The following is a 26,973-nucleotide window of genomic DNA, read 5'->3' on the forward strand; positions in this document are numbered from 1 at the left end:
GGAGGAAAAGGTATACAAATAATGTCTAGAGGTTCAGGATGGGCCTACAAGAAAGTTCTGATTACAAACCATTTAGACTATATAATTTTGAGAAACTAGTGCAATTAAAATTTAATTATATCAAATCTAGAAGTGAATGAATTTTGTTTGTACATTGTTGCACATGACTGGAGTAGCTATTGTAATGTCCCAATAATAGTGTCACTGAAGTGTCTGTTGATGTTAAATGATGCTTAATTATTTTATTAAATATGAATATGAAAAAAAATCCTAAAGATTAGTCGGCTTGAATTTTAGCTTGTAAAAGAAAAATGTTTTAGACTTGTATAGCAAAATACACACAAAAAATATCTACTAATTCTACTTGGGCCTAAGTCTCTGGGAGACTCCCAAGACCCTAAGTCATAGGCGCACATTTACAGATTGGGGGCATAACAGTTCTTTGTATGAGGGCATAAATGTGTAAATATGGTTCATTAGAGGACATCGTTCCAGCTGCTTCCCTTAAGCCCCCAGATCACACCTCAAGACACTCATAGCTATCTCTTTGCATAAGAACAGCATCTTCCAACCTGTGCTTCTTAATGTTAATTGGTATTAAATGAAGGTAAAGAGAAGGAAATTTATTTGATGAAATGAAATACATTGGGGGGGTAGGGGGGAATATCCATCAAATGTGTGCAGGTTGGAGGACTTCTCAGAACTTAGGATATGACATGTGCAATTTGAAACTCTAAGAGGGGAAAATACATAGAATTTTTCCAAATTGTTTTTCCAGTGTAAAGAGATCTGGAGAATATGTGATAGAATCTCTTTTCTCTTCTTCATTCATTGTAAATCTGCTCATCATTATCCAATCAAATTTCATTCATTTATCAACCTCACAGTTAAAGGTCATCACTGCATGGCCTTTTGGTACATTACCACACTCTCAGGGTTCACAGAATTCTCATGCCCATTGTATAACCCATCTTTTTTTTAATTTTAGATAGCGTCTTTGTTCTTCACAAGATTAAAATACATTGAGTTAATAGGCCATTTCACAATTCACTTTCTACAAAACCTAACATGGTGCACAGAACTTCATAGGAACTCAAAAAATTCTTGCTGAAGGACTAAAGCTGTCTATATCAAATATTTGCTGTTGATTGCAAAAATTCCTCTAGGAAATAAAGTGTTTCTTTTCCCATTTGAAAATAAGTGGATTAGACTTATTTTAAATGCATCATAGCCTCAGTTTTACATTGGCTTTGAGTGAAAAGGAGAGTAAATCATTATAACCAAAACTACTTTAAAAATTAAAGCTGTGGGCCTCCCTGGTGGCGCAGGGGTTAAGACACAACCTATGAAGCAATCCACAGCCACTGCAGCACGAATTCTATCCCCAGGCAGGGAGCTACCCACATGGTGCAGCAGACCTCTCCTGCCTCGCCTGCTGCTCCCCTCAGCAGTGTATTTCAGTCAGTCTGCCTGTTCTGCTCCCCACTCTGTCTCTGGTGAATCCTCTCACCCCCCCCCCCCGCCCACACACACACCTCTAGCCACTACTCCAGGTCTTATATGCATAAATAAATAAATCTTCAAAAACAAATTCAAGCTGAACAAGAATCATGCAAGGTTGTTTTTATTAAGCTTTATGTTTACATTACAGCTAAGTATTTCAGGTATTACTTCATTTGAGAATCAGACATGAAATTCTAGGAAACTTTCAACAAACTCTAACGACTTGACAGCTACTAGAACAGAACACATCTACTCTGCAGTTAATGAGTATGTTTAGTATTTCAAGGGGATTGTTAGGGAATGACAACTGGTCCTCTTCTATAAAGTGATTATCTTGGACAAGTAGCTACAAAGAAAGCACATAACTATTACAGAGCTAGAGAGATCTTGAATCCAAATTCTTTTTTTAATATATATAAGGACTGGGGGGTGGGATCACATATCAGAAGACAAATGATTCTTTCAGAATAAGCTACATGTAAGGTTTTTCATGTGTAGTATTAATGATAATATGATACTTTATGTTTTAAAAATCAAGAAAAGAATGATTTTGTATTTAAAACCCACTATAATATATTAGTGTAGGAGATGCTTAATCATTGAGAATTCTTCTTTCCACTTGTGTAGTTTCTTTATGAATTCTTCTGAGAAATTCTCATTGTGACTGTCTTGACCTCTGTATATTCTTTGAAACCATATTCTCCCCTAGAGAGAGGAAAGAAAAAATTCACAGAATTTAGCACAGCAGTACACATGTTCTACAGTGTGTGCTTAGTGACAAGTCTATTCTTGCTTATCTGGCTTGGGGCAATGGAAAATATTTTCTGTGTACAGAAGCATTTCAAATAGCAGCTAGCCAACCAGAGGAGATTCTCTGTGGGGAAATTTTAGGGCAATTTTTGTTTGCATTTTAAAATATACACTCAGTGATTTTCACCGAATTTATTCATTTGTCCTCCTTGACTATAAAAGAGTTTACCACACACACAAAGACATTCAGTTCAACAAGAATGTTATTCTTCTGAATTTTGGCTCAAATAAATAAAACAGACACAGTACAAGAACAGAAAAAGTGGTACTATATCATCACTCAAGTAACAAGAAAAACTTTTCAAGCGTAGAAAAGATACATTAAAGAGTTTACTTTAATGTATTTTCTGTGTGTGACTAGGTCCAAACTTTTAACATCTAAACATGACCATGCTAAAAATGACCATTGGTAAGGCTTGAAATAAAACATTTCTAGCTGTAATTTTAACAATATCTTTGGATTCTTGGAGGAAAAAACAAAATTTAGTGTTCAGGGTTTTTATTTTCCTTTCTTGTTTGATTGTTTTCTAAGAGAACAAGAGAGTTTATTAGCCTACATTTAATTCTTTGGGCTTTTTATGACTATAGGGTTTCCCTGTTCATATCTATTGCTTATATAATTCTTAAATCCAACCCAAATGAGCAGGCATTAATCTGAATCAATTGGGATCCTGGTATCTTACCAGTTTTATTAAAACCTCCCACCAGTTTTAGAAACTCTGATTTACCCGTTGTTTAAGAGATAACTAAAAGAACTGGGCTATTTTCCATATTGTTTTGATGAGAGAATTAGAGTACTCTTAAGAGTACTCTTAAAATCTTAAGAGTACATAAGAGTACTCTTAAAATCTTAATACTCATGCATATGTAGGTTTCCTGAGGAAAGGGATCTTGACCCCTTTCTACTCCTCCCTTCTGCAGATGCAGACAGGTATGTAGAAGACATCTTTTTCTCCTGGGTAACCTAATCCTCTTAACTCCGATTATTTTCTTGGACAATTAAGCTTCTGAAAATGCCTTCTAAAAGCTTCAATGAGCATGTTCTTCAGAGTAATTAAAGGGTTTAGCCTCAGTTGTCTGAAACCCATTAACGGATAATATCTTAATAAGTATTGTAAGTCATAAATTTTGATATATTAACCCATGATTTCTGCCACTAGACTTTGCATCGTATTTTGAGCTTCATAGATGCTTGAAACTTTCAGTAGAGGAGTAGCTGTGATTATTGTCATACTTAGGCTGAAATAAGTCCTGTTCTTTAGTATTCCTATGCCTATGGTTTATAGTGTTACACAAACACATTTGCTTATAGTCTATCTTACTGGTTTGTGACTTGCCATAATCTTCAATGTACCGGTCACCTGATTCTGATTCAATATACCTGGGGAGAGATCCAAGACTGGATTTCCAACCATCTTCTAGGTGATGGCCATGCTGCTCACCCAGGGTCTATGCTGTAGCAATAAGGTTCTAGGAACAAGTTATATCTGTTCTTTACTCTCTATTGAGCCTGGCACTGTTTAGTATGTACAAAGGAATCATTTGCTGTACTAACCTGGGATGTATAAATGAAGGAAAGAGTATTCATGCTGGAGCTCTTTATAAGCCCAGTAGTTCACATGTCAGTTCTTCCCTTTCCAAAAGGAATGGGAGGAAAGAAATACCAGTAAAGTTTAAAATGGTCTCTTAGTAAAGTCTCAAGTGACCTATGCTAACCTAAATGAATGTTGGTGCAATTACACAGAGAAGAATTTCTGTCATTTATTTATTCCACTGCCAGCACTGGGGTCTGAGAAGGAAATCCAGGGTTGGGCACTCAGTATCGTTACCACATGGGGGTTTGCGTGCCATGATTTTTGACTTTTTGAAGACTTGTTTCCCATCTGATGAACTCTGCCTTTCTATATTTGAGTGGAAGTTATAATCAAACTCTTAGGAACTTTTTGAAATTATGTCTTTAATAATTATTCTTAAATTCCATATAGCAAATGACTGGATTATTAAGTTCACCAAATTTGCTTCCAGGTACACATGAACAGTAGCTTCCTTAGGTGGATTTTGGAAGTAAAAAGTGGTCTATGATAAAAGGATAAGGGTGCTTTGGTGTTAGATATGGTGTAGTAACATACATCTCAGGAGGTGTGAACCTATTCCCCTAAATCATATACAATGTTGTAAATCTATACTACCTCATAATAAAAACTATTAAAATTAATAAAATGGAAATTTTACAAAAAATTATAGTATAGCATTTTCCTTTGTATTTGAAAAAAGGAAATTGTACCCACATTCCGGATTTTAGGGTTGACTCCTGTTTTTCATTCTTCTCTAGTTCAATTTCCTTTTGTTTAAGTTTGACCAAATTGTATTCCACAAAATTGATATGTTTGGGCTACTTTTGCTATTTTGTCCCTTTTGATTATTTTATCTTCAGCATTACTGGGAAATGTGTTAGAAAACTGGGCCAGCAACAAACTTACTGTCCTTCAGAATAATCTAACATTTGTTGTAGCTTTTTGTAATTCATTCTGCCATGGGATTCTGCAAAAGTAGATATTGTAAAGTAAAGGAAATAGAAATGGAAGAAGCCATTTGATGAGTTTCTACTTTGTGACAGTTACGTGGTAAGGAATGAACAATGCAGTATGTCATTGAATTCTCATAACTTTCATAAGAGGATGTTAATTTAACATTTCCATTTAGGAAAGGAAGAAACAGACACTTAAATGTTGGAGAACTTGAACCATGCTGCATGGCTGGCCAGCAGTAAATTCAAATGCAGTTTGGTTAGTCACCAATCCTGTTCTTTGTACTACACTAGGTACTTGGTAGGAGTTGTCTACTTCCCTGACAACATTCTAAAGATATTCATGAATTTTCACAGCTCCACTAAATAAATAAGCCAGTCTTCTTGAATTCAAGACTTCTTACCTATTTAACTCTGAAATCATACTTCCCATTTCCATAAATGCCCACCAGTCAGTCAAATTCACAAGGCCCTCAATATGCCACCAGTTACTTTCTGTTTAAGAAAACCCTCTTCTTTTCTTACTGACATCCTATGCTGGTTTCCTGCCCTTCATCAAGTCCTAGCTTTACTGTGAGGTCATCTTTTATTTTTTTTTTAATCAATTGTCATTAACTCTTTATCCACTGAATCCCCACTATGGTAAAAATCATGAAATATAAGCATGGAAAGGCACTCATAGACTAGTTCTTTCTCGCATTCCTATCCCTGCCCACAACTGCCGAGCTGTGATGAACACAGTGAAAGTCAATTATCAGAAATCTTATACTTTGGTGGTGCCAGATTTCCTGCCCTTCAGTACTATGCTTTAGGGAAGACTGCAGGCAAATTTTAATTCAAATAGACTGTAGATTAATTCCATGGGAGTAATGATGTTTTTCAAGATAAGTATCTTAATAGAAAGGAATTCTTACAACTCTCGTCCATTTCCAGACATCTTGAATCCACCAAAGGGGCACTGGGCAGATACCACACTGTAGCAATTCACCCTGAAAAGAAAAGAAATGCATTATAGATCTTATGTCCTGTGAAATAACTCCTATATTTGGAAATTTAGAAATTCAGAGACATCCTTAATTCCATTAATGTCAATATGCCATGCTCATTACAATAAAAAAGGCAGCATTGCAAAATGGAAATGCAGAAGGGTAAGTGTATGTATATAGACTACCTAGAAATAGAATGGAACAACTGTGTGTGTGGTTAATTTCCAACTGTGTGTTGGAATTACATCATGTCTCTGAGAAGTTTTAGTCTGAATTATAAAGGATGGAACCACCAGTGTGCCACAGAAGGGCATAGTTTGCTAAGAGTTTGTTTGATGGTTGCTCTTTCATGCCTATATTCAATAAGCTTTGCAATTATGTTTTTATTATTTTATTATTTTTTAAACTTTATATATATTTTACATCAATGTTCATTTTTATACAATATTTGCTTTCGCCTCTTAGGTGTAGGCCCCACAAAATCCCTACAACCAGTTCATCCATGCACCATCACCAAAGTCCCTTGTGCACTTAGCTTTGTAATTATTTTAAGGGTTGTAATTATTTTAAGGGTTTTTAGCAGACCAGGATACATTTTCTTTTGCAATTGTGATATGCATCATATTACTCAGTTCACCTTTTTTTTATTAACTGGTTCAATAAATTGCTTAAACAGAGATCTTGATAAGAGTTGGATATCATTTTTTTTATTCATTTTCATATTTCACAAAAATGTGTAACAATACTAATATAGACAAATATAATTTAAAAACATGAATCATTAGAATTAAAGAAAAATATGCTAAACAATGAAGATAAGGGAGACCTTAAAAAGCAGTTATGCAGGATATAACCAATTTATTTAGCTTTGAATTTTCTGGTGGCCAGAGAACAGCAAAATCTAATTACCTACATGATTCTATACACAAGAGAAAAAAATATTCAAACAAGAAGCAATGTACTTTTTCTTTTTTCTTTTTTTTTTTTTTTTTTTTTTTGCATAGAAGAACTAGTATGTAGGCCAGAGATGCTAAGGGTAAGTGGATTCATCAGAGAATGGGGAGAAGAACAGACAGATTTAAGTATACTGCTAAGGGGAGCAGCGAGCGAGACAGGAGAGGTCTGATGTGCCATGTGGGTAGCTCCCTGGCCAAGGATCAAACTAGGCTATATGGGAGATAGCAATGAGACTTAACCCCAAGGCCACCAGGGAGACCCAGAAGAAATGTGCTTTTAAAATACTTCTCTTCATGGTACTACAATAGGTCAACAATAGTGTGACTTCCATATTGTATTATGCTTGCAATTATTCAGTCATTAATTTTATCCTGAGATAAAATACATATATTTTCTCAGCTAAAGGACTTACCATCTCAATTCCCAGAGCTCTATGTTCCCTTTGGCCCACAGAGTTCTTATCCCAAATCTCCCTATTGGAGACAGGTCCTTAAATAAATTCAAACTTTTGAAATACAGTTTGTCTCAGCTTTCCTTTAATTTCTCTTTAAACTGAAAAATCAGACCCCTACTTAAAATTTATAGGCAAAATCATAGCAATTCTAGAATACAATAGTTGTCCTGAAAACAGCAAGCAGCAACTATGTCTTCAATAATGCCAGATATTTTTACGAGGATATAGAGTAATAAGAATATGATCACCTCTCTTAATAGCACAGAAATTCCTGACCAGATTTCCCACACCACTGAGTGGAAAAATTGCATAACAAGCTCCTTAATTAAATAGACATAATATTCTGTTATTCCATAATCCAAAACCTGAAATTTGTTTTTGTTAACCAGCACAGTAAATGAGTTTGCTCCTTGACTCTACAACAAAATCAAACTATTTTGGATATGCAAATGGATAAATGGGAAATATTCTAGAAAACTGCAAATTCAAAATACTCAGCCTTGTCAATTGAGTCTCCTTTGATTCTTGCTAGTTATAAAGAAGGGTGGTGACGAACCCCTAGCAAAACCCCTAGTTCTGCTCCTTATTACTTAGGTGATACCAAGAAAGCTTTTTTAGCCTCTCTAAGTATATGTCTCCTTCTCAGGGAATGGGTTATGATAATATTTAATAATGTTGTTTCAAGGCAGAAGTGAAATTCTGAATATAATGTGCATCTAATGGTGCTGACACATATTAAATCTTTAGTAAATGGTAATACAGATTTGATCGCTAACCTTATAGGGAAATTCTACACTAGTCACTAGTCATACTGATTATGAAAAGTTTGCTAGTTTCAAGAATCTCAGAAAACATTTCAATATAGGAGGAATCAGGCTTTTGAGTACTAGTCTTGGGTTCACTCTAGGATCAAGGTAGTTTTGAAATAACAGTCTCACAGAGATGAATAGATACTTAGTGTCAACCTAACTGGGAAATGTGTCCTTAAGCAATTTCATCATTGTGCTAATATCACAGAGTGTAATTACATGAAGCTAGACATTATAGCCAACTGTACACTAAGGTTTAGTAAATACTCAGTGTATACACTAAGACTGTGTAGACTACTGGGACCACTGTCATACGTGCTGTCCATGGTTGGGTGAAATGTCATTAAGCAACTAATGACTAAGTGGTGTTTGTTACATACCCTTTCCCACCCCCATCAGTCTGCAGAGGACTCTAATGTACAGCCTAGGTTGAAAATCATTGCTATAGGGGCTGAAATAGGTCTGAATCTCAGCTATCATCTAGTGTGTGACCTCAATCATTTACTTAGTCTTACTAAACCTTAGTATTTTCATTGATAAATGTAACATAACAATTGAACAGTTGTGTGGTAAAATGAGATAATGAAAACAAAGAATGTAGTACAGTGCCTACCAAAGGCCATATATATATATATATATATATATATGTATATATATATATAAATTAAATGATTATCGTTGGTTAAGACTAACAAGTCTAGCGCTATCAAACGGGGCAAGGAGTGTTTGGCTGTCTCTGAAGGATAAATTATTTGCAATGTCCTATGGATTTTTAAATGCAATAGGTCTAACATTATTGAGCAGGAAGATAACCTGGGCTCCTGCCAAGATTGGTTGGGGGGTAGGGGGGAATAAGTGAGGTCTGATAGGACAAAATTACCACTAAAGCAGTCCAGAGACTGGGGACTGACAGGGAATGCAACCATCTTGAGTACAGCATTTATATACTAAAATGACATATAAAAATCGGAACAGGAACATGTTCCTCAAAACTCATAATGTTCATCCAAATTAAGACCTTCACTACTGTAACAATCTCAGAATAAGAAGCTGATATGAGAATTAAAAATTTGCATACATAGAAGTACTGACAGTACATAGTAAGTACTGTCTTACTATGTAATTAACTTTAACACTCAACTTCCATCTCTTTTTTGTTTACCAGAGTACCAAGTGCTCAGAATTTAGTAACACTTACATGGTGTTACCCAAACATAATTTGGGCAGAAAATTTCAAAAGGTTGGATAGAGTTGATGAAAATACTCTTCTTAAGTTCTACTATAGCCTTTTTCTTTGTTTCTTTTCTTTTAAGGTAGCAACTGCTTTTCTAGTAGGCCATGTTATTCCAAATTAAAAAAAAAAAAAAAAGATTAGGTCTGACAAGGTTCAAGGCAATCTGTTAATGTGGTTAACAGAATAAAGGCATTATTATATAGGTCTGACTTACCACACTGTCCCGGCCTGCAGAGCGGAAGAGACTGTTACCGCTTTGTCAAGGTCTTTGGTAAAGATTCCTGCTGATAAACCATAGTGAGTGTTGTTTGCTCTCTTGATCACATCATCTAAACTTTTAAACTTCATAATTTGCTGCACTGGTCCAAATATCTATACCACATAAATGAATGAAATAAAGAAATTAGTTAAAAGTGAATATCTTGTATGATACTTATATTTTTCCTATAAATTACCTGGAATTACAGTTTTGCTTCTTTTCTAAAACTAATGTGTAAGAATCAAAATGGTAGCTGTTGGAATGATAGATTAAGACAGGTAAGAGCCTTGTCTTATGTTCTCTTTGGAACAAGATTGGGTACAAATAAATAAAGCAACGTTCACGTTGGAGTTTCCTATTTTCTCCATCTTCTAAGTGACTACATAAACAATAAACCTGAGAAAGAAATGTTTCCTCTATGGGATGAATGAGTCGGCACTGACTGATAATAATTTATTTTTAGACATTAGTGTTGTCATCAAATGAGATGTCACCTATACTAGTGGATTTATATCTGTCAAGTTGGTGAATTTTTGTTAGATGTTACACATCAACCAAATCTTAAGCAACTCACATAAACCAAATAGAATCACTCATTACTGCAAGAGTTTAAATCCTCCACTGTCCTTTACTAGCCCCAAAGTAAGTCATTGGCAATGACAATTACAAAAATTAGGTTCTTTTCAGCCTGAATCACTTTCAGTTTTGCTAAGCTCTATAGTTAGCATTGCCCAAATTCAACTCATTTTATTTTCATCCTCGGATGGAAGTAAAACAACTGGTTTTTCTCTTAAGAATTGAGCTCCTGTATTATTTTTAAGCCTATATGTTGCCACAAAACATATATTACAATTAAATGAAAGGTCAGCTCCCCTGAGTGCTATCTGCATTTTCTGTGAAATATAAATAAGGGGAGGTAAAAATCAGAAAAGGTAAATAGTTTTCAGGTTTCTATCACTAGTTTCAGTATTCGGGTGGAACAGCTACCATTCATCAGAGGCTAAGTATATATCCTAAAACTATAATCATGATACTCTAACCTATATAGCACCTACTGTGATAAATATGTTAATATTTTATTCAGTTGAACACAGCACATTGCTCCAGATCCCAATTCTAAAGTAGCACACGAGTTATATGTATATTGTAGGAACACAATGTTTCCTTGATAGAAAAAATATTTCCCTAGCCTTTTCTATCTGATATTAGTCAAGATGTGCAAGAACAACAGTTCTAATAAGACAAATATTTGTCAACAAATGCAAAAGTTATAATCAGTTGGGGACTAAATCAATGTGGAGAAACTAAGTACGTTTAATCATCCCTATGCTTTGCTTGTTAGTTTTTCTAATTGGTTTCCTATTTGCATCTGATTCTGCACTTTTACTTTGGTTTAGTGACTTTTGGCAGTAAATAACCCTTCCAGATTCTCTGCATATCAATCATGAAATACAAATTTATTGAATGAAAGGATTATGATTCAAAGTATTTGACTTGTCAGAGCCTTCTTGTAGTGTTAAATTATGTAACACCTTTCACAGTTCATAGTTAATGAATCTATCTCTGTATTTGTTAAAAGCCTCAGTGGCTCAGAGGTAGATTATTTACAAATCCTAAATGCAAACTAGCCTTTTTTTTTTTTTTTTTAAGATTTATTTTTATTTATTTATTTATACAAGCACTAGGCACAGTCAGAAGCGCGGGAGGGTGAGAGGAGTCACCAGAGCCAGAGCGGGGAGCAGAGCAGACAGAAGGACCGAAGGACACTGCTGAGGGGAGCAGCGGGCGGCAGGAGAGGCCTGCGTGCCATGTGGGACCCTCCTCCGGTGGCCGGGGAGCAGCCGGGGATCGAACCGGCGCCACAGAGGCCGCGGGCAGCTTCGCAACCCAGCGCTCAACTGCTGCGCCCCCGGGGAGGCCCTAAACTAGCCTTTCTTAACACATTATGTTTCTGGGTAACATTGTTCTTAATGTTAATTAACTTGTGCTCACCAAATAGTTCACTACAGTATATTCATCTAGATAATTTAGGAAGTACAAGAGCTTAAAAATATATGGCCAAGAGCTGGAGAATGGGGAGTAAAAAGGGGGTGGGGGGTGGGTATGATACAAGCTTTAAATATATGGAAGGTTCTTATGTGGAAAAAGGCCAAAAGGCAGATATGGGACCAGCAGGTAGAACATAAGAGGACGGTTCCTAGGTAGCCTGAGGCAGAACTTTTTAATGATTAATTAACATTGTCCAAACATGGAAATCTCTGAAGACATAGTATGATACATAATGCTGATGTTTTTTAAAAAGACACTGGCTGGCCACTTATTCAAGAGCAAATTGATGGAATATAATAAGGGTTGTAGACATGGTCTTAAAGGATCCTTCTAGCTTTATGATTTTGTCTATAATTCTATAATATAGCAACTCACTTCCACTTTCTAGGTCTTGGCATGTATTGACTGATTATGACTTTAAATCCTTATTATATAAGCTTGATTTAAATGGCGGAACTTGTTTTGAATAATTTATTTTGATGAAATTATTTTAAAAGTTGGATATTAGGACTCTCTTAACAACATGAACATGTGCAGAATAATGTCAGCAAAAGTATTATGTTAAAGTGATTACTGATAGGAATGTATATAGAATAAAGTTTGCAAAGTGGTGATGCCACTGAAAGTTTATCAATAAGAACAGATGTAAGTAATGCCAGCACATTTTTTTTGTTTCTCAATATGAACATACAGAGGACCCTTGCATCATGGACATCATAATAATGAAAATGGTGTGATGTGCATCATGTAATGGACACCTAAAATTAAATGCTGAAAGTTTTTGAGACACTATTTGAGTGTTTGGTCTGGGCCAGGAGACTCTTTGCTGATCTAACTATGCTCTCTGAAGACCTTAAGGCATTGGCTTCTGTTGAGACAAAGGCTAATCTTCACTCACAGGGCAGTGGTGAGAACTGTACAGCAGCGCCCTGAAGGAGCTTATCTTGCTTGCCAACACTGACTTCTTTGTTTTGCTGGCATTGAACTTGAACAAGAAGAGACTGAGTTGGCATCAACAGCAGGACCTCAGCTCCTAGTTGACTGAGCTGATCTTCTGAGTACAAATGCGTACTAAGTTACATCTTGACTAAATTTGGACTTTATTTCTTTCAATTTTCTTCTGCTTAGAACAATAGTGTATTTGATCTGTCATTGGTCTAGAGTATGTCATTTCTTTATTGGCTTGTTAAGAGACTTTATCTTGTATCTTGTTAAGAGACTTTCTCTTGTATCTTGGTTTGTGTTATTATTATATATCCCACAGAGAATCTGTGCCAAATTAAATATTGGCAAAGACAATCTCAATCTCCAAGCATGCACATTACTTGCCCTGTAAAACAAAATAAATTAGAACTCAATGTCTTAATCCATACATTTGATTTTTGATCTGAATTATCCACAATATTCCTTCTAATACTAACACTATCATTTTTAATAGTCTAGTTCCCATATCTTCCATGGGATTTTATTTATTTATTATTTAATTATGCATACAAGAACTGGGGTACAGGCCAGAAGTGCAGAGGGTGAGAGGAGTCATCAGAGACAGAGTGGGGAGCAGAACAGGCAGATCTACTGAAATACACTGCTAAGGGGAGCAGCAGAGGAGACAGGACGGATTAGCTCACTGGCAGGGGATAGAACTGGCAGGGGATAGCTACAGTGGCTGGCAAAAGCTTGATAGCACTGAGACTTCAATCCCTGTACCACCAGGGAGGCCCTTTCCATGAGATTTTAAAGTGTTAGGTTATGGCAGGTTTGAATGGAGAATGGAGTTAATATAGCAACCACTGCTCAAGTAGAAGGGAAGTCATGAGAATCGGGCTACGTGCTCAAGCTGCCTTTAAATAGCCATGTGACCCAATCATTTTATTTTATTTTTTATTTTTTTATTTTTTTGACCCAATCATTTTAAACTTTGGGTCTTAAATTTCTCATTCACCACATCATGCAAACTTTTGGACTTAGCTTTTTTTTTTTTCTAATCTCTTATTCTGTACAGATTCATCTAGGTGGTTTCATGTAATCCATTTTTGTAACACTGTGGATGTGACACAATTGTAGGAATACAGAGCAGCTTAGTGGTTAAGGGAAAAACCACAAGTTAAGGATGGGGTACAGTAGGAGGGTCATGGATTTTGGCTACTAAAGGAAAACATCAGGGGCTCATATGGTAATGGAATACTTTGTATCCTGACTGGGTGATTGTCCACATACTTGCTGTGATATTTTACTATAGTTTTGCAAAATGTTATTATTGTGAAGGCCTCCCTGATGGCACACGATTAAGTGACAGCCCTATGAAGCTATCCCCTAACCCACATGGTGCAGCGGACCTCTCCTGTCTCACCCTCTGCTTCCCTCAGCAGTAAATTTCAGTGGATCTACCTGTTCTGCTCCCCACTCTGTCTCTGGTGCATTCTCTCACCCACTCACCCTTTCCCCCAACCTCTGGCCTGCACCCCAGCTCTTGTATGCATAAATATATAATATTTTTTTAAAAAAAGATGTTGCTGTTGAAAGAAAGTAGGTAAGAGTGCATGGCTCTCAAATAGCAAATAGTTCTCAAATAGCAACTGAATAGAAAATTATTTCAGAATAAGAAGTTTTACTAAAAAAACTGCATATCCCTTTATCCTTTTCCAATTATTTTCAAATATATTATTTCCAAAGGTGAAAAAGCAACAGTTTTCTTTCTCATTCCTTGACATTTGTGAAGGAAGCACCAAATTTTTCAGGCATCCTCATCTGTGTTTGGCTGAAATTCTTGGCTAGACCAAAGAATTCCTTACTATTTTTAGTCTTTATTGCAAATAACTTCAAACTTTATCAGTTACAGAAATGAAGAGTTACTTTTACTGAGAAAGATGTTTAAAAAACCAAGAATTTAAAAGGGACAATTTGCATACAAACATGAAGACAAAATATGGCAACAAAGGGAACAGAACAGAATGAAATCATTTACCTCCTCTTTGGCAATACGCATCTCATCTGAAACATTGGAGAAAACTGTGGGTTGGATAAAGTACCCTTTGTTCCCCCAGGGACCGCCTCCACATTCCAGCTTGGCCCCTTCTTTCTTTCCACTCTCAATGAGTTCAAGTATTTTTTGATATTGTTCCTTATCAATCTATTTGAAAAATAGCACAAGAAGGAGGGGGGAATGTAATTAGCAACTTGTAAATGTATTACATTGCTATGCCTGTTAATGAGGGCTTCAAAATGCTAGGATTGTTATTAAATCAAAGATTCAGTCAAAAGAGCCGACAGGCTCAGATGAATTCTCTGTGTATACTTTGCTCTCATGACTTTTATAGAAAGAGACTGAAGATATTTAGCATTTTTTTTTACAGTTATGTAAGAAAAGCATATTTGCCATTGCAAATGCATGCACACCTTTTCATTTAACAGTCATTTATTTACATTGGAAGAACCGCCTGTTAATAATTGAGCACACTTACCTGGAGACTGTAATTCTAACTGAAAAAAAAATGGTGAAGGGAAAAAAAAGAGAAATTTGATACTGGGTTTAATTAGCCATGGCAGTTGGAAAGCAGATGCTTTTAGACTTGAAGATGACTCCTAGACTTCTGGTTGGTTCTTTTTATTCCCAACCCATCCCTTCAGTCCAGATCCACACCAACCACAGCCTAGTTATTGTTCCAAGTTCAAGTGCCTCTGGGGTAGTCAGTAGATTTGGTTCCAATTTCTAGCCTGTCCCAATTGTTACCACCCTGCTTGGTTAAATGTGCCCTATAGAACCATGACAAAAATTACATAAATGGATTATAATCCATTATATATAAATGGATTATGAAACTATATTTTTATAAGGAAAAAAATGAGTCCAGAGGTCTGCTAGGGAACACCAGGATACAGACCTCTCTTCATGCACTGAAATTGAGGTCACCTATTGCATCGCTTCCTATTATAACAGATTGAAAGACTGGATGAGTATTAGACTCAAATCACTGGTGAAAACTGCCTGGTCTCAGATGTGGCCAAAGGTTAAGTTTTAGATTTTAAAGGAAAAATGTAAGAGGTGCAGGACTTTATATGGGGGGCCCTGAACAATGTAACTGTGTCATCTCTCAAAATGGGTTGTTCTTTATCTTCTTTGGCTGTTTAATTTCTCTCATCTACCTTGGCCCAGAAAAAGGTTTCATAAAGTTCTAACTGCATACAACCCAGTGTCAATCTCCAATTAAATTAAGTGTGATTTGAAACCAGAAACCAGAACCCATTTTCTAAAATTTGCCACAGTAGATGGTACAATGTTGCTGCACTTCCCCACAGTGCACCACTATTTAATTGAATATCCAACAAGAGAACATTCCTCTTCAGCAGATTAAGCAAATTGTAACATTAGTTTAATAAGAGGCAACATTTAAATTAATGCATATTATTAATATAATCAGACTAAGAAGTAATGTTTGGGTGCTCTGTTTGGTAAAGATACTCTTGTCAATGAAGGTCACATTCATCACACAAAGCTCCTCTGGCCTATTCCAAAATATTAACCTGATGATGTCCTCAAAAATCATGATTATTTAGGTTTTTGTTTCAAGATGTGTTCCCTAAGGTTGTGAACAGATACTGCACAGATACTTAGTGACAGTTGGATCTCTGTTTATGCAGTGAAATGATTTGTTTGTTTCTTTAAAAGCATAGATGGTCACCAACTCCTAAAAATGTAGAAATTCATATTTGAATGTCTGCCATTGACAATGTGCTCCTATAATCTGCAGCAAAATATGCTTTTAGGACCTCATGTAGACCAACTCCATCAGAATTGGAATCTTCAACAAGGTCAGGTGACTCGTATGCACAGCAAAGCTTGAGAACTTTGCACTATAGGTTAGCAGTGACAGAAATGTTCAGTTATACTTAGAGACTCATTCAGTTTGGTCTGGCTATTTCTAATTTACCATAAATACAAACTTTCTTTAGATTGACCATATTTGAAGTAGATCTTCCTTTCCACGCTTAGAAACTTCTCAATAATGTGCTGATGGCCCTTCACTGTGTGACAGGAATGACTCCAAAGAAGAGATAAATGATAGACAGTATGTAGAACTTCAAAGTGGATACAGAGATGTAAACAAGAATCAAGAGAAAGCCAGACTGAGGAAAACTAGAAATTTATAGCATTTGCTTTTTTCCTCACATCTTTATATTCCAGCTTTAAGAGCATTCCCCTGACTTGTTTCTAGATAGGAAAGCTGGATGTTTTCTTTACATGTGGGAGTTAGAGTCATTTATTTTTTTTAATCATCTGGCTGATACTGTATTGCCACCTGGGAAGATGTGTAGATGGGAAGTAATCTTATTCAATAAAACTAGGTCTTAGGAGGGTACTTTATCTTTGTTCCAAGAGAATGCTGTTCCTTCTAATGTATACTCACCTGAGGCCCTTGACTGACTCCTGGGGTCAGAGGATTCCCAAGAACATACTTTTTAGCACGCTCAACACTCCTTCGAACAAACTCATCATAAATTGATTCTTCTACAAAAAGCCGGGATGCAGCTATACAACATTGACCTTGGTGGTAGAATAAGCCCAGGTGTGCAAATTCAACAGCAACATCCACTGCAAAGAGAATTTTTTTCAAGATTATATATTGCTATATATAATTCTCATAAGTAATATGGTGGTATAGTCAAACCATAATTTGTATAATCAGACATTAATTCAATATATTCTACCTCTTGTTAGGTGACAAATTAAACCTTCTTACCTTTTATTTGCTATAGAAATGATAGCACAAATAATAGAATATGAAGAAATGCTGGTTATTATACCAATTTTAGTATGGTTATTACCAAGAATATGGAAGGTGTCATAACAACAAGTCTTATGGCAAATATTTATATATATATATATATATATATACACACACACACGTATATGTGTGTATGTATATAAATAACTAATTACAAGTATAAATGGCTATGTGTACATGAGTATATATACATATGCATTTATACATTTATTTAGATAACTGAATATTTCAGGAGCAGGTTTTAGATGGATGACAAAGAAAACATGAAGTATCCATTGCATTAAATAATTTCAAAACATTCTTAAATACCCTGATTGATAGGAAAAGTGACATTTTTGGGGGAAAATCTAACATCTTAAATTGCTCACCTATCTATAATTCTATTCTAGGAAAGACATTTTCAAAATCTATCCAAAGTATATTAAGTTATGCCTATAAGCTCTTCCTACTCATTTGTTTGAAATGGTGGAATGTGTTTTAAAAGGAAAAAAAAAAAAACAGATTAGGGCCTCCCCTGATGGCACAGGTGGTTGAGCGCAGCACTGTAAAGCTGTCCATAGTCTCTGCAGTGCAGGTTCCATCCCTGGGACCTGCCAGGGAGAATCCCACATGGTGCAGCAGACCCCTCCTGTCTCGCCCACTGCTCCTCTCAGCAGTATATTTCAGTCTGCCTGTTCTGCTTCCCACTCTGTCTCTGGTGAATCCTCTCACCCTCTCCCACATCTGGCCTGTACCCCGGTTCTTTTGTGCATGAATAAATAAATCTTTAAAAAAAAAGTTTAATTAACAGATCCTTTATAACCATCAGAAAATTTTCTTTGAATTTGAGTTTTCTAAATGCTGAAGATTTAATATTATACCAACTGGATATTGTTCCATTTATTCTGTGGAACAATCACATCTACTTACGTTGTAGCAGGAGTTTATAGAAAGATTTGATAAAATCGGCAATCTTGCTATGTTTGCAGATTATGAAATATGGTCATATATTTTAAAAGACTTCAGTTAAATATTATACCAACTGGATATTGTTCCATTTATTCTGTGAAACAATCACATCTACTTAAGTTGTAGCAGGAGTTTATAGAAAGATTTGATAAAATCGGCAATCTTGCTATGTTTGTAGATTATGAAATATGGTCATATATTTTAAAAGACTTCAGTTAAGAACACATTAGCAACATAGAACAATTCCATGAACCATTTGTGTTTATAGCTTTATAGCAATAATGCAGCTGTTAAAGAAAGACTCAGATGAATTTTTGACCTTCTAATTCTGTTACTTGACTCCCATTTTGAATATCGTTTTGGGATTCTATTTAGCAATATAGTATACCAAATAGAATGTTGTGTAGTAGAGTCACATAATTATAGATTTAATATATGCAAATTCAGCTGCACTTGTTAGAAAAATAATCAGAAATTACTTAAAAAGAACATTTCATTTTCTTCTAGCTAGTTAATGAGTATCTGACCCAAAGTAGAAAGACATGACAAACTGCTCTCTCCCTAGTTGGTCCCAGTCCAACATACCTGAGGTTATCATACCATGTTTAACATGATGCTAATACTTAAGTATATATATATATATTTATATATACTTAATGTATGTATGTATGTATGTATGTATGTACACACAACACACAAATACATATTCCAAATGAGGGAGAAATAATGTCTGTGTTAGATTTACCTAGTTGTTACAACTTTTGGACAACTTAACAGATTTTCACAAGCAATTCTGGATTCCTATTAATACCTTACACTAGAAGCAAACTCTTTTGTAAACTTCAAGTTAACTGTGTGACATTACCAGACACCAAAGAGGGTAAAGGATGAATGGTTAACAGAGAGGTTTATACTCACAGTCTGCATCAGCAAACACAATGCAAGGGCTCTTCCCCCCCAACTCCAGGGTCACCCTCTTCAGATTGCTTTTCCCAGCAGCTTCTTTGATCATTTTGCCAACCTGAAATGAAGCATTCCAAAGGAGGAGGCTTAATCCACTCTCATGAAGACAGATTTATTTAGCATTTTAAATTTATATGATGTTTGTGCCATAGTTAAGTTTCCTTTGGGAGGAACATTAAATGACATTTCTTAAGATCTGACACCTTCAAATATCAAAGACTCCTCCATCCAAGCCTAAACATATAATGCATCAAATAAAGCTCATGAGAATAGAGAAATGATTGTTGATCTGATGTCCATGGCTAGAAAAGAGCTTATTTTTCATTTTAATTGGAATTTCATCTCTCTGGTTATGGATCTGCACATCCAGCCACACTTTTCTATTTGACTTTCCAATCAGCTATTGAAAGCTAGGAAATTCTATCCAGACAAAATGGCATATTCACCACCCACTGAATCTCATCTGACAGTTTCATTGAATACCCACCCTATCTTGGGCTGCATCTAATTCTATCCTTCCTTGGGGTCAGCTCATATCTTTTTTGTCAATGAAGTAATATTATTTTATAACATTATATAGGTTTCAGGTGCCAGACGTATAAAACGGCTATCTTATATTCACCAGAATTCTAGTTTCCATTCACCATCATACATACAGTTGAACCCTTTTATCTGATCTACACATCCCTGCTTCCCCCTTCTGATAATCATGACTTGTTCTTATAGCCTAAAGATTGTTTTGTTTATTTCATTCATTTGTTCTTTAGCATATGGGTGAAATCATATGGTACTTATTTCATTAAGCATAATACCCTATAGATCCATCCATATTGCTGTAAATTACAGGATTACATGTTTCTTCACATATGGAGAAATAAAAACAATTACAGAAAATAAACTTGATGGGAAGTGAATCACAAAGGAATATATATATATATATGTATATATATACACACACACACATACATGTATCTCCCAACTTTCTTTTCGTAAATGTTTAAGAAATATTTATATGTCCATCCATCCATGCATCCATGCATCCATCCATCCATCCACTTAAGTCTTACTTCTCTTTGATATCTTTTCTGATGACACTAGGAAGAAATGACTCCTTACAATACCTCCATGAGGACTCTTTCACAATCTTCCCCAGTTTGTATTATTTGTATACAAATCAACTTCCCAAACAGATGTTACCTCCTTGGTAAGAGACAATGGCTATTTATTGCAGAGCTCTACTCGCAGTTTCCATCACAGTGCGCTCTCTTAACTATTGGTTGTTGACTGACAGATTCCTCCCACCCCATCTTTCCTTTCTCCCTCCACATTTTTTGAACAATGGAGTTAGAAGGAAGAAATTGGATATGGACTCTGCTGCCACTTCAGTTAGCTGGAATCCTACTGTGATCATTTCTTCTTTAATGCTAGCTGACTCTCCAGAGAAAGACATTATTTTCTTTATTTTTTTCTATGTGAATCACTTCCCATCAAGTTTATTTTCTGTAGTTTTTATTTTTCCATCTCTGAAACCTGGCCTGTTTCAAAACTATTTCTTGTTTATTACTTTTATTGAGGTCTTAATGCACTAAAATAATTTTTGCTTTTCTTTTAAAAAGATAATTCATTTTATCTTCTTTTATTCTTTAGATTTCTTTTTGTACTGACACATCAAGTTTTAATAAGAAGTGTCTATCCCAACTGGCAAAAGGTAAGTAGATGCTTGCTAAGTGTATGTTAAATTTTATGAACTGACTGTGACTATGAATCACAAAGTAGAACATTAATTTAGGACTAAATCAAATGCTTAGATGTAGGATAATAAAAATAAACAAAAATTAGTTTGCAATAGGGAAACACTGTCTGATCTGAAGTTTCCTTTGTATCACATTTTTCTTCCACATCATCCTTTGTGTGACCACTTTTAAGATATTTAAGGTGATTATTAATTTTCTATTTCTTAGATAATATTCTTTGCCTTTTTCTCTTTGGGTTCCTCAAATTCTTTCTGCACCTGCTGTTGCTTTCTGTACTTTTTAAAAATTATTTATTTGGATAGGTTTAATGAAGAACTTTAACTAAAGTAGATTATGTTGAGAAAGGTAGTAATATCAGAGATATTTTCCTAAAAGTTCTAGAGGTCAAAAGAACTAGCATGAAGAATGGCTAGAAGTATGGATGAGAATGAAACATTGTACTCTTGCTTAGTACAACTTCAAATGTCAAGTAAAAGATTTGAGTTTTCTCAAAAGTCTAGCTAAAGTCAAAATTAGGAAACATCAGTTTTTACCCCATGATTTTGTTCCATTACTTGGAAGAAAACAAGAACTCATTATTTTCCCCAAAGAGGTCTGCAATGAAGAAATAAGAACTCTTAAGACCACTGTAAACAGTATGTTCCATGACACTGTAGCATTGCCATGTGGGTTGGAAGTAGAAAATTCTCATAAAAATATCCTACACTTACTACATCTTCCACAATGTTGGCTGGATTCTATTTTAAATTAATCTAATGCAACATTAAAGTTCTTACCTTGCCGAAGCATTTTAAGAAAAATGAGTCATTGTTATAAAGACCACAAAAGAGGTAATCCACTGTTTGCCTCTTTCAAGGCATTTGACAACTTCCTATCTGCCAAGAAACAAAACTGAAACTACAAGACAACTCAGAAAGGCTGATTTTTCTGTGTATGATTCCTTAAAATCAACTTACTCAAACATAATTCTTTTACACTTATTCAGCTGTTGTTACTATACTGGTTTCAGGAGGAAGCAATGAATAAGATAGTCTTGGGGGGACAGTCAACAAGGGAGACATATGACAAAGCCATGACCATGTGCTGTCATAATTACATATCACAGACAGTAGGAACACAGATGTGGAGTTTTTAAATTCGAGGATGCTTAGGGGCTTCAGAGAAAGTGAGAGAAGTAACATGTAGTATTAGCCATTTTGTAGTGGGTGTGACTACTCATGAGCAAAAGCATGGAGGAATGGAAAGAAACCTGAAACAGCCAGAAACTGATGCAACAGAGATAAAGGATGAGTAGTATATGCAGAGCAGAAGGAAAGAAAAAATGAAAAAAAAGAACACATATAATAATCATGAGACACACTGCTAGGGTAGCTTGGAATCTGGATCCAGATATTTCCTAATTTTCTTTTTTTTGTTAAAAAAAGATTTATGTATACAAGAGCTGGGGTACAGGCCAAAGATGGGGGGGAGGGGCGGTGAAAGGATTCACCAGAGACAGAGTGGGGAACAGAACAGGCAGACTGACTGAAATACACTGCTGAGGGGAGCAGCGGGTGAGACAGGAGAGGTCTGCTGTGCCATGTGGGTTGCTCCCTGGCCGGCAGAGGATTGAACTCTGCTGCAGAGGCTGCAGATTGCTTCATGGTGCAGTGCTTAATCCCTTGCACCACTAGGGAGGCAAAGTACCTGTAAATGCTACAGGGGCTCAAAGTTGAGCCAAGACAAACAGTCAGTGATGCCACACAGGGGATCTAGGGGCAAACAGTGGCCCTTGGCCCAGAAGTAGACAAGCCAGAACTGAAAGATAAAGTGGTAACTGGAGCTAAAGATGTACATGGTGTTCCTTTTGGGAAAGGTCTAGAATACCATGCTAAAGAGTTTGTTTCCTCCTGTGTTTACTTCCTCTACTTTACTTTCAACCTATGATATCATCAGTTTTTAAATTTTATTGTGTGACTTGAACAACCCTAAAGGTTTTATCTATAGAATCCTGAATGAGAGGTTGACCTTCCCCTATCTCAATTAGGGGATTGCAAAGTGCAAACATTTCTACCCTATATCTATAAAAACATGCAAGAGCATGTATTTATTTACCTAGTTTATAAATATCAAGAAAAATAAAAATTGATTTCCCATCATTTTGTATCTCTATATAAATGTTTCTTTATAGCAGAGTGGTTAATTAGCAGTATAAAATAATCAAGGTAGCTTCCTCACTAGCCACAATGAATGTTCTTTTTGCTTCTTAATCTCTCAGGAGTTAAAAAACTAACTATTCTTCAAAACCAAGAATAACCCCTAGCACTCATTGAGACATCATTATTTTTTCCTGTGACACTCCCTTACAGCATTCTGCATACATTTTAGTATCTTATCACATCCTGTCTTAAATCTTTCATCAGCAGCTTTATGAGATTCATTTATTTGCAATCCTTAATATAACTTGTGTACTCTAAGAGGCATGCATATATATATATATATTTATATTTAATAATGTCACATAGTCTAATGGAATGACTCAGGTTTTTTTTTTTCCAAGCTTCTTTTTTTTTTTAATAAATTTTATTTTTATATTCCCCATACAATTACAACCCCCTTATTTTGACCCCAAGCCCTCCATTCCCCGCCCCCCCCCCCACCCCATAGAGTGTCTCTGGTTCATAGTTTTTTGTTGATTTTGATTTTCACTTTCTTATAGTAATTCATTTTCCTGGTCCCTTATTTAAGTTTTCTAGATTCCTGCTATGAGTGACACCATCCGGTATTTTTCTTTTTCTTTCTGGCTTATTTCGCTGAGCATGATCCCTTCCAGCGCCATCCATGTTGCTGCAAATTGCATGTGTTTATCTTTTTTGAATGCTGATGACTCAGGTTTTTTGTTGGTGTTTGCTTTTTCTGATGTGTTTTTTTGATTTTTTTTTTTTTTTTGCTTAATTCAGTGTGATTTCACTATCTTTTGCTTGCAGTAAAAAATTGTCTCAACAGATAGGAAACCATTCTCCCAAACTCCACCTTCCAGCCCTCTACTCACTCCCTCCCATTCCCTTCTTTTCTTGCAGTAGCCACTTGTGGTCCTGTTCTTTAACCTTCTAGAGAGCCATGCTGAAGCCAGAGAGACAGAGAAGTTAGACTGAACCAGCAGTGACATGCAGGGAAGCTGAGCTTCTGGCTTTCTTTCAGAATGTTAGAAGAGAGAACCCCAAATAAGGTGTTAAGGGTGAGATGCTGCTATTTAATTTTCATAATCTATAGGACAAAATTACAGTCATTCATACAAATCACTGTAGGCGAATTTATATTTTCTATCATAAACCTACTAATCATGTGACAAGGTCTAATGGGCCATACTTCTAGTCAGGGAAAATAATGAGCGTACTAAAAACAGTTTATACCAGTCCTTCTAAGTTTGTAATAGGTATTTCATTTCATCTCAACTACATCTGCTTATGTTCTATAAACATTTTTGAAAACTAGAATAGGAACAAATCATTAAAAAGAACTTTTGTTTTAAGGAAATGTCGGCTTAAAAACAGTTACATAAAACATGCTTCTGAAAGTGGAGCTGCAGACATTCTCAACGACTGGCCTATGTAAATGCTGTTACCTCAGTAGATCCTGTGAAGGCCACTTTGTCTATGTCCATGTGGGAAGATATGGCTGCCCCTGCAGTTGGCCCATAGCCAGGGACAATGTTCACCACTCCAGGAGGAAACCCTGCCTAAGAGACATGAAGTTAAAAAAAAAAAAAAAAGTTATGACAGAACTGAACATTTAATTTTAAGAGAAAAAGAGGTGAGTGTGGATCAGAGCTGCCTCTTTCTGCTAACCTTATGAGCTTCTCTAGCAAGAAAGATTCACTTAAGCCATACTAGTATTATTTGGCTTGTTTATTTTATTGCTTAGTCCACTTTAAATTACCCCAAGGGTTGCATTACCGAGAGCCATTTCTCCTCAGGGTAAGTCCATGTTTGCCTTGCCTGGATCATTATTCCAGTGATGGTTGCACAAATATATAATAGAAACTCAAAAAGAGAGCATGTAAAAGTGGTAAATTCTTCATGTCGAAGGAAGGAAATGCCTTTATTATCCCATCAGCAAAAAACAAGAAATTATAGGAATGTCATCTTTTTAATTTCTAGCTGTCATTTGCTCAGTATATACTAACTGGGTTGCAAATTCCTGTTGGCATTATTTACTCAGTAAAATGTTAGGCAAGTAAAGGTCATCCCATTCATGATTAAGATTAACAGATTGATTTTATTCCTACTTAAAGAATTATTATGTAGGAAACAGTGTAGAAACTGAGATGAACACTTTAAATTTTTTTTTGCATCTTACTGTCTCATTTTGACATTTTTACCAATTTTTACCAATTTTACCAATTTACTCATTTTTACCAATTTTTAATTCAAGTAAAGGATATTTTTATGATATGATTCAGGTTTCCTAAATTTTAAGTTCCTAGTGACTAATTTTTTTTTCAAGTTTTGGTAAGATATGAAGGACTAAGTGTTTGTCTTGATGGCTTTGGTCTGGAGTGGGGGTGGAGTCCACAAAGCCGGCATGGAATTAGCTCAGGACATCCTTTCCCCCTAACATAAGGACAATAAATTGATTCCAAGAAAAAAAATATTAACTCCATTTGGATAGTTGACAAAAATAAATGTCATGTGCTCTTTTATTAGTGCTTGGTCAAGAAGATAAATACAGAGGAAATCACAATAGAAAAAAAAATATAAATATATCCCCTCAAGAGTAGACTGTTTAGAAGAAAACGTGGCTGCATGTTACAAGCAGGCATATTGGCACAGAGCCCTCAAACCTCCTCATGGACTATTTAAAAAATATGCAAAAACTCCAGGCCATGGGTAACAGTTATAAGCCAAATTACATTTCAACATTTGAAAGAAGACTGTATCTTTTTCCACATGAATTCACCCTCACAAGAGTCAGGCAAAAGAAACAAAACTGTGATCTTAAGATGACGTTTCTCATGAAGTCTTTGAGTCTGGCCCTGTCTCCATCTGGCCATGTCTCCCACATTTGGGTTGACTGCCCGGAATCCCACCTAGCAGCTCTGCTAAAGGCACCCCCAGCACTGGAAGGGGCCACGACAGATAAAGTAGCTTTACTGTATCACCAAATGTGGTCTTCCTATTGTAAAGGAGGGCTCCTGAGTTCTTGTGTATCTTTTGATTTAGGAAACTTACCTCCTTAATTAGAGATGCCACGTGAAGAGCAGTGAGAGGCGTTTGCTCTGCTGGTTTGACAACCACTGTGTTTCCGCAGCTGAGGGCAGGCCCTATCTTCCAAATGAGCATAACCAAGGGGAAATTCCACTAGAAAGCAACACATAACAATAGACTCTGTATTGCGGAAAGCCACATTTGCTAATCTAACTTCTATATGATCCACTCCCTGTAGATGTTAAGTAATAATTGTAGTAGCTTTGTTTAATTATTCTAATTCAGTTCATTGCCAAAAGCAACTCATAAATGCCAGAAAGCTCCACAGAAACTAGATACGGAAAGGGAACAGTTAATCATTTTGTCGTAAGTGTTATTATTTTGAGTTCTTTTTCTACCAGGAAAAAATAATCACTGCATGGGTTAGAAGTCAAACTTTACAACTAAACATATTGCAAACCATTTATAAGTGTTTTGAAAATATGATTATGCCTCCCTCCCTGTACATCATGTATTGCAACACTTTCCCCAATATCATTTAGCAGCATTTATTGCTAAGAAAATCTATCTCATCAAAACTAACAAATCCAGGAGCTAGAGGCTGAGATCTTGTTTCAAAACTCAGCTCAGTACTGACCAGTCATGTGCACTTATATAAGTTAACTGATCTTTGTATATGACTTCATTATCAGTATTGCTGACATTCCTCTGTACTTCACACTGTACAAAAAAGTAAGCAAATGGTAACCAC

General features: G+C 35.8%; 1 protein-coding gene across 1 annotated transcript in view; it reads right to left on the bottom strand.

The window, feature by feature from the left end:
- Positions 1-2,135: 2,135 nt before the first annotated feature.
- Positions 2,136-26,973, bottom strand: part of ALDH1A1 (aldehyde dehydrogenase 1 family member A1) — a gene marked incomplete at both ends in the record, with an annotated part of 51,799 nt that continues 26,961 nt past the window's right edge. The window contains 8 exons of the mRNA XM_084237628.1: positions 2,136-2,208; positions 5,755-5,829; positions 9,495-9,652; positions 14,554-14,718; positions 16,994-17,178; positions 19,238-19,340; positions 24,641-24,754; positions 26,247-26,375. Of these exons, the coding sequence (XP_084093754.1) occupies positions 2,136-2,208; positions 5,755-5,829; positions 9,495-9,652; positions 14,554-14,718; positions 16,994-17,178; positions 19,238-19,340; positions 24,641-24,754; positions 26,247-26,375 (1,002 nt within the window). The remainder of the gene's footprint in view (positions 2,209-5,754; positions 5,830-9,494; positions 9,653-14,553; positions 14,719-16,993; positions 17,179-19,237; positions 19,341-24,640; positions 24,755-26,246; positions 26,376-26,973) is intronic.

This window comes from Talpa europaea (genome assembly GCF_964194135.1).
Source record: "Talpa europaea genome assembly, chromosome: 7".
Lineage (NCBI taxonomy): Eukaryota > Metazoa > Chordata > Mammalia > Eulipotyphla > Talpidae > Talpa > Talpa europaea.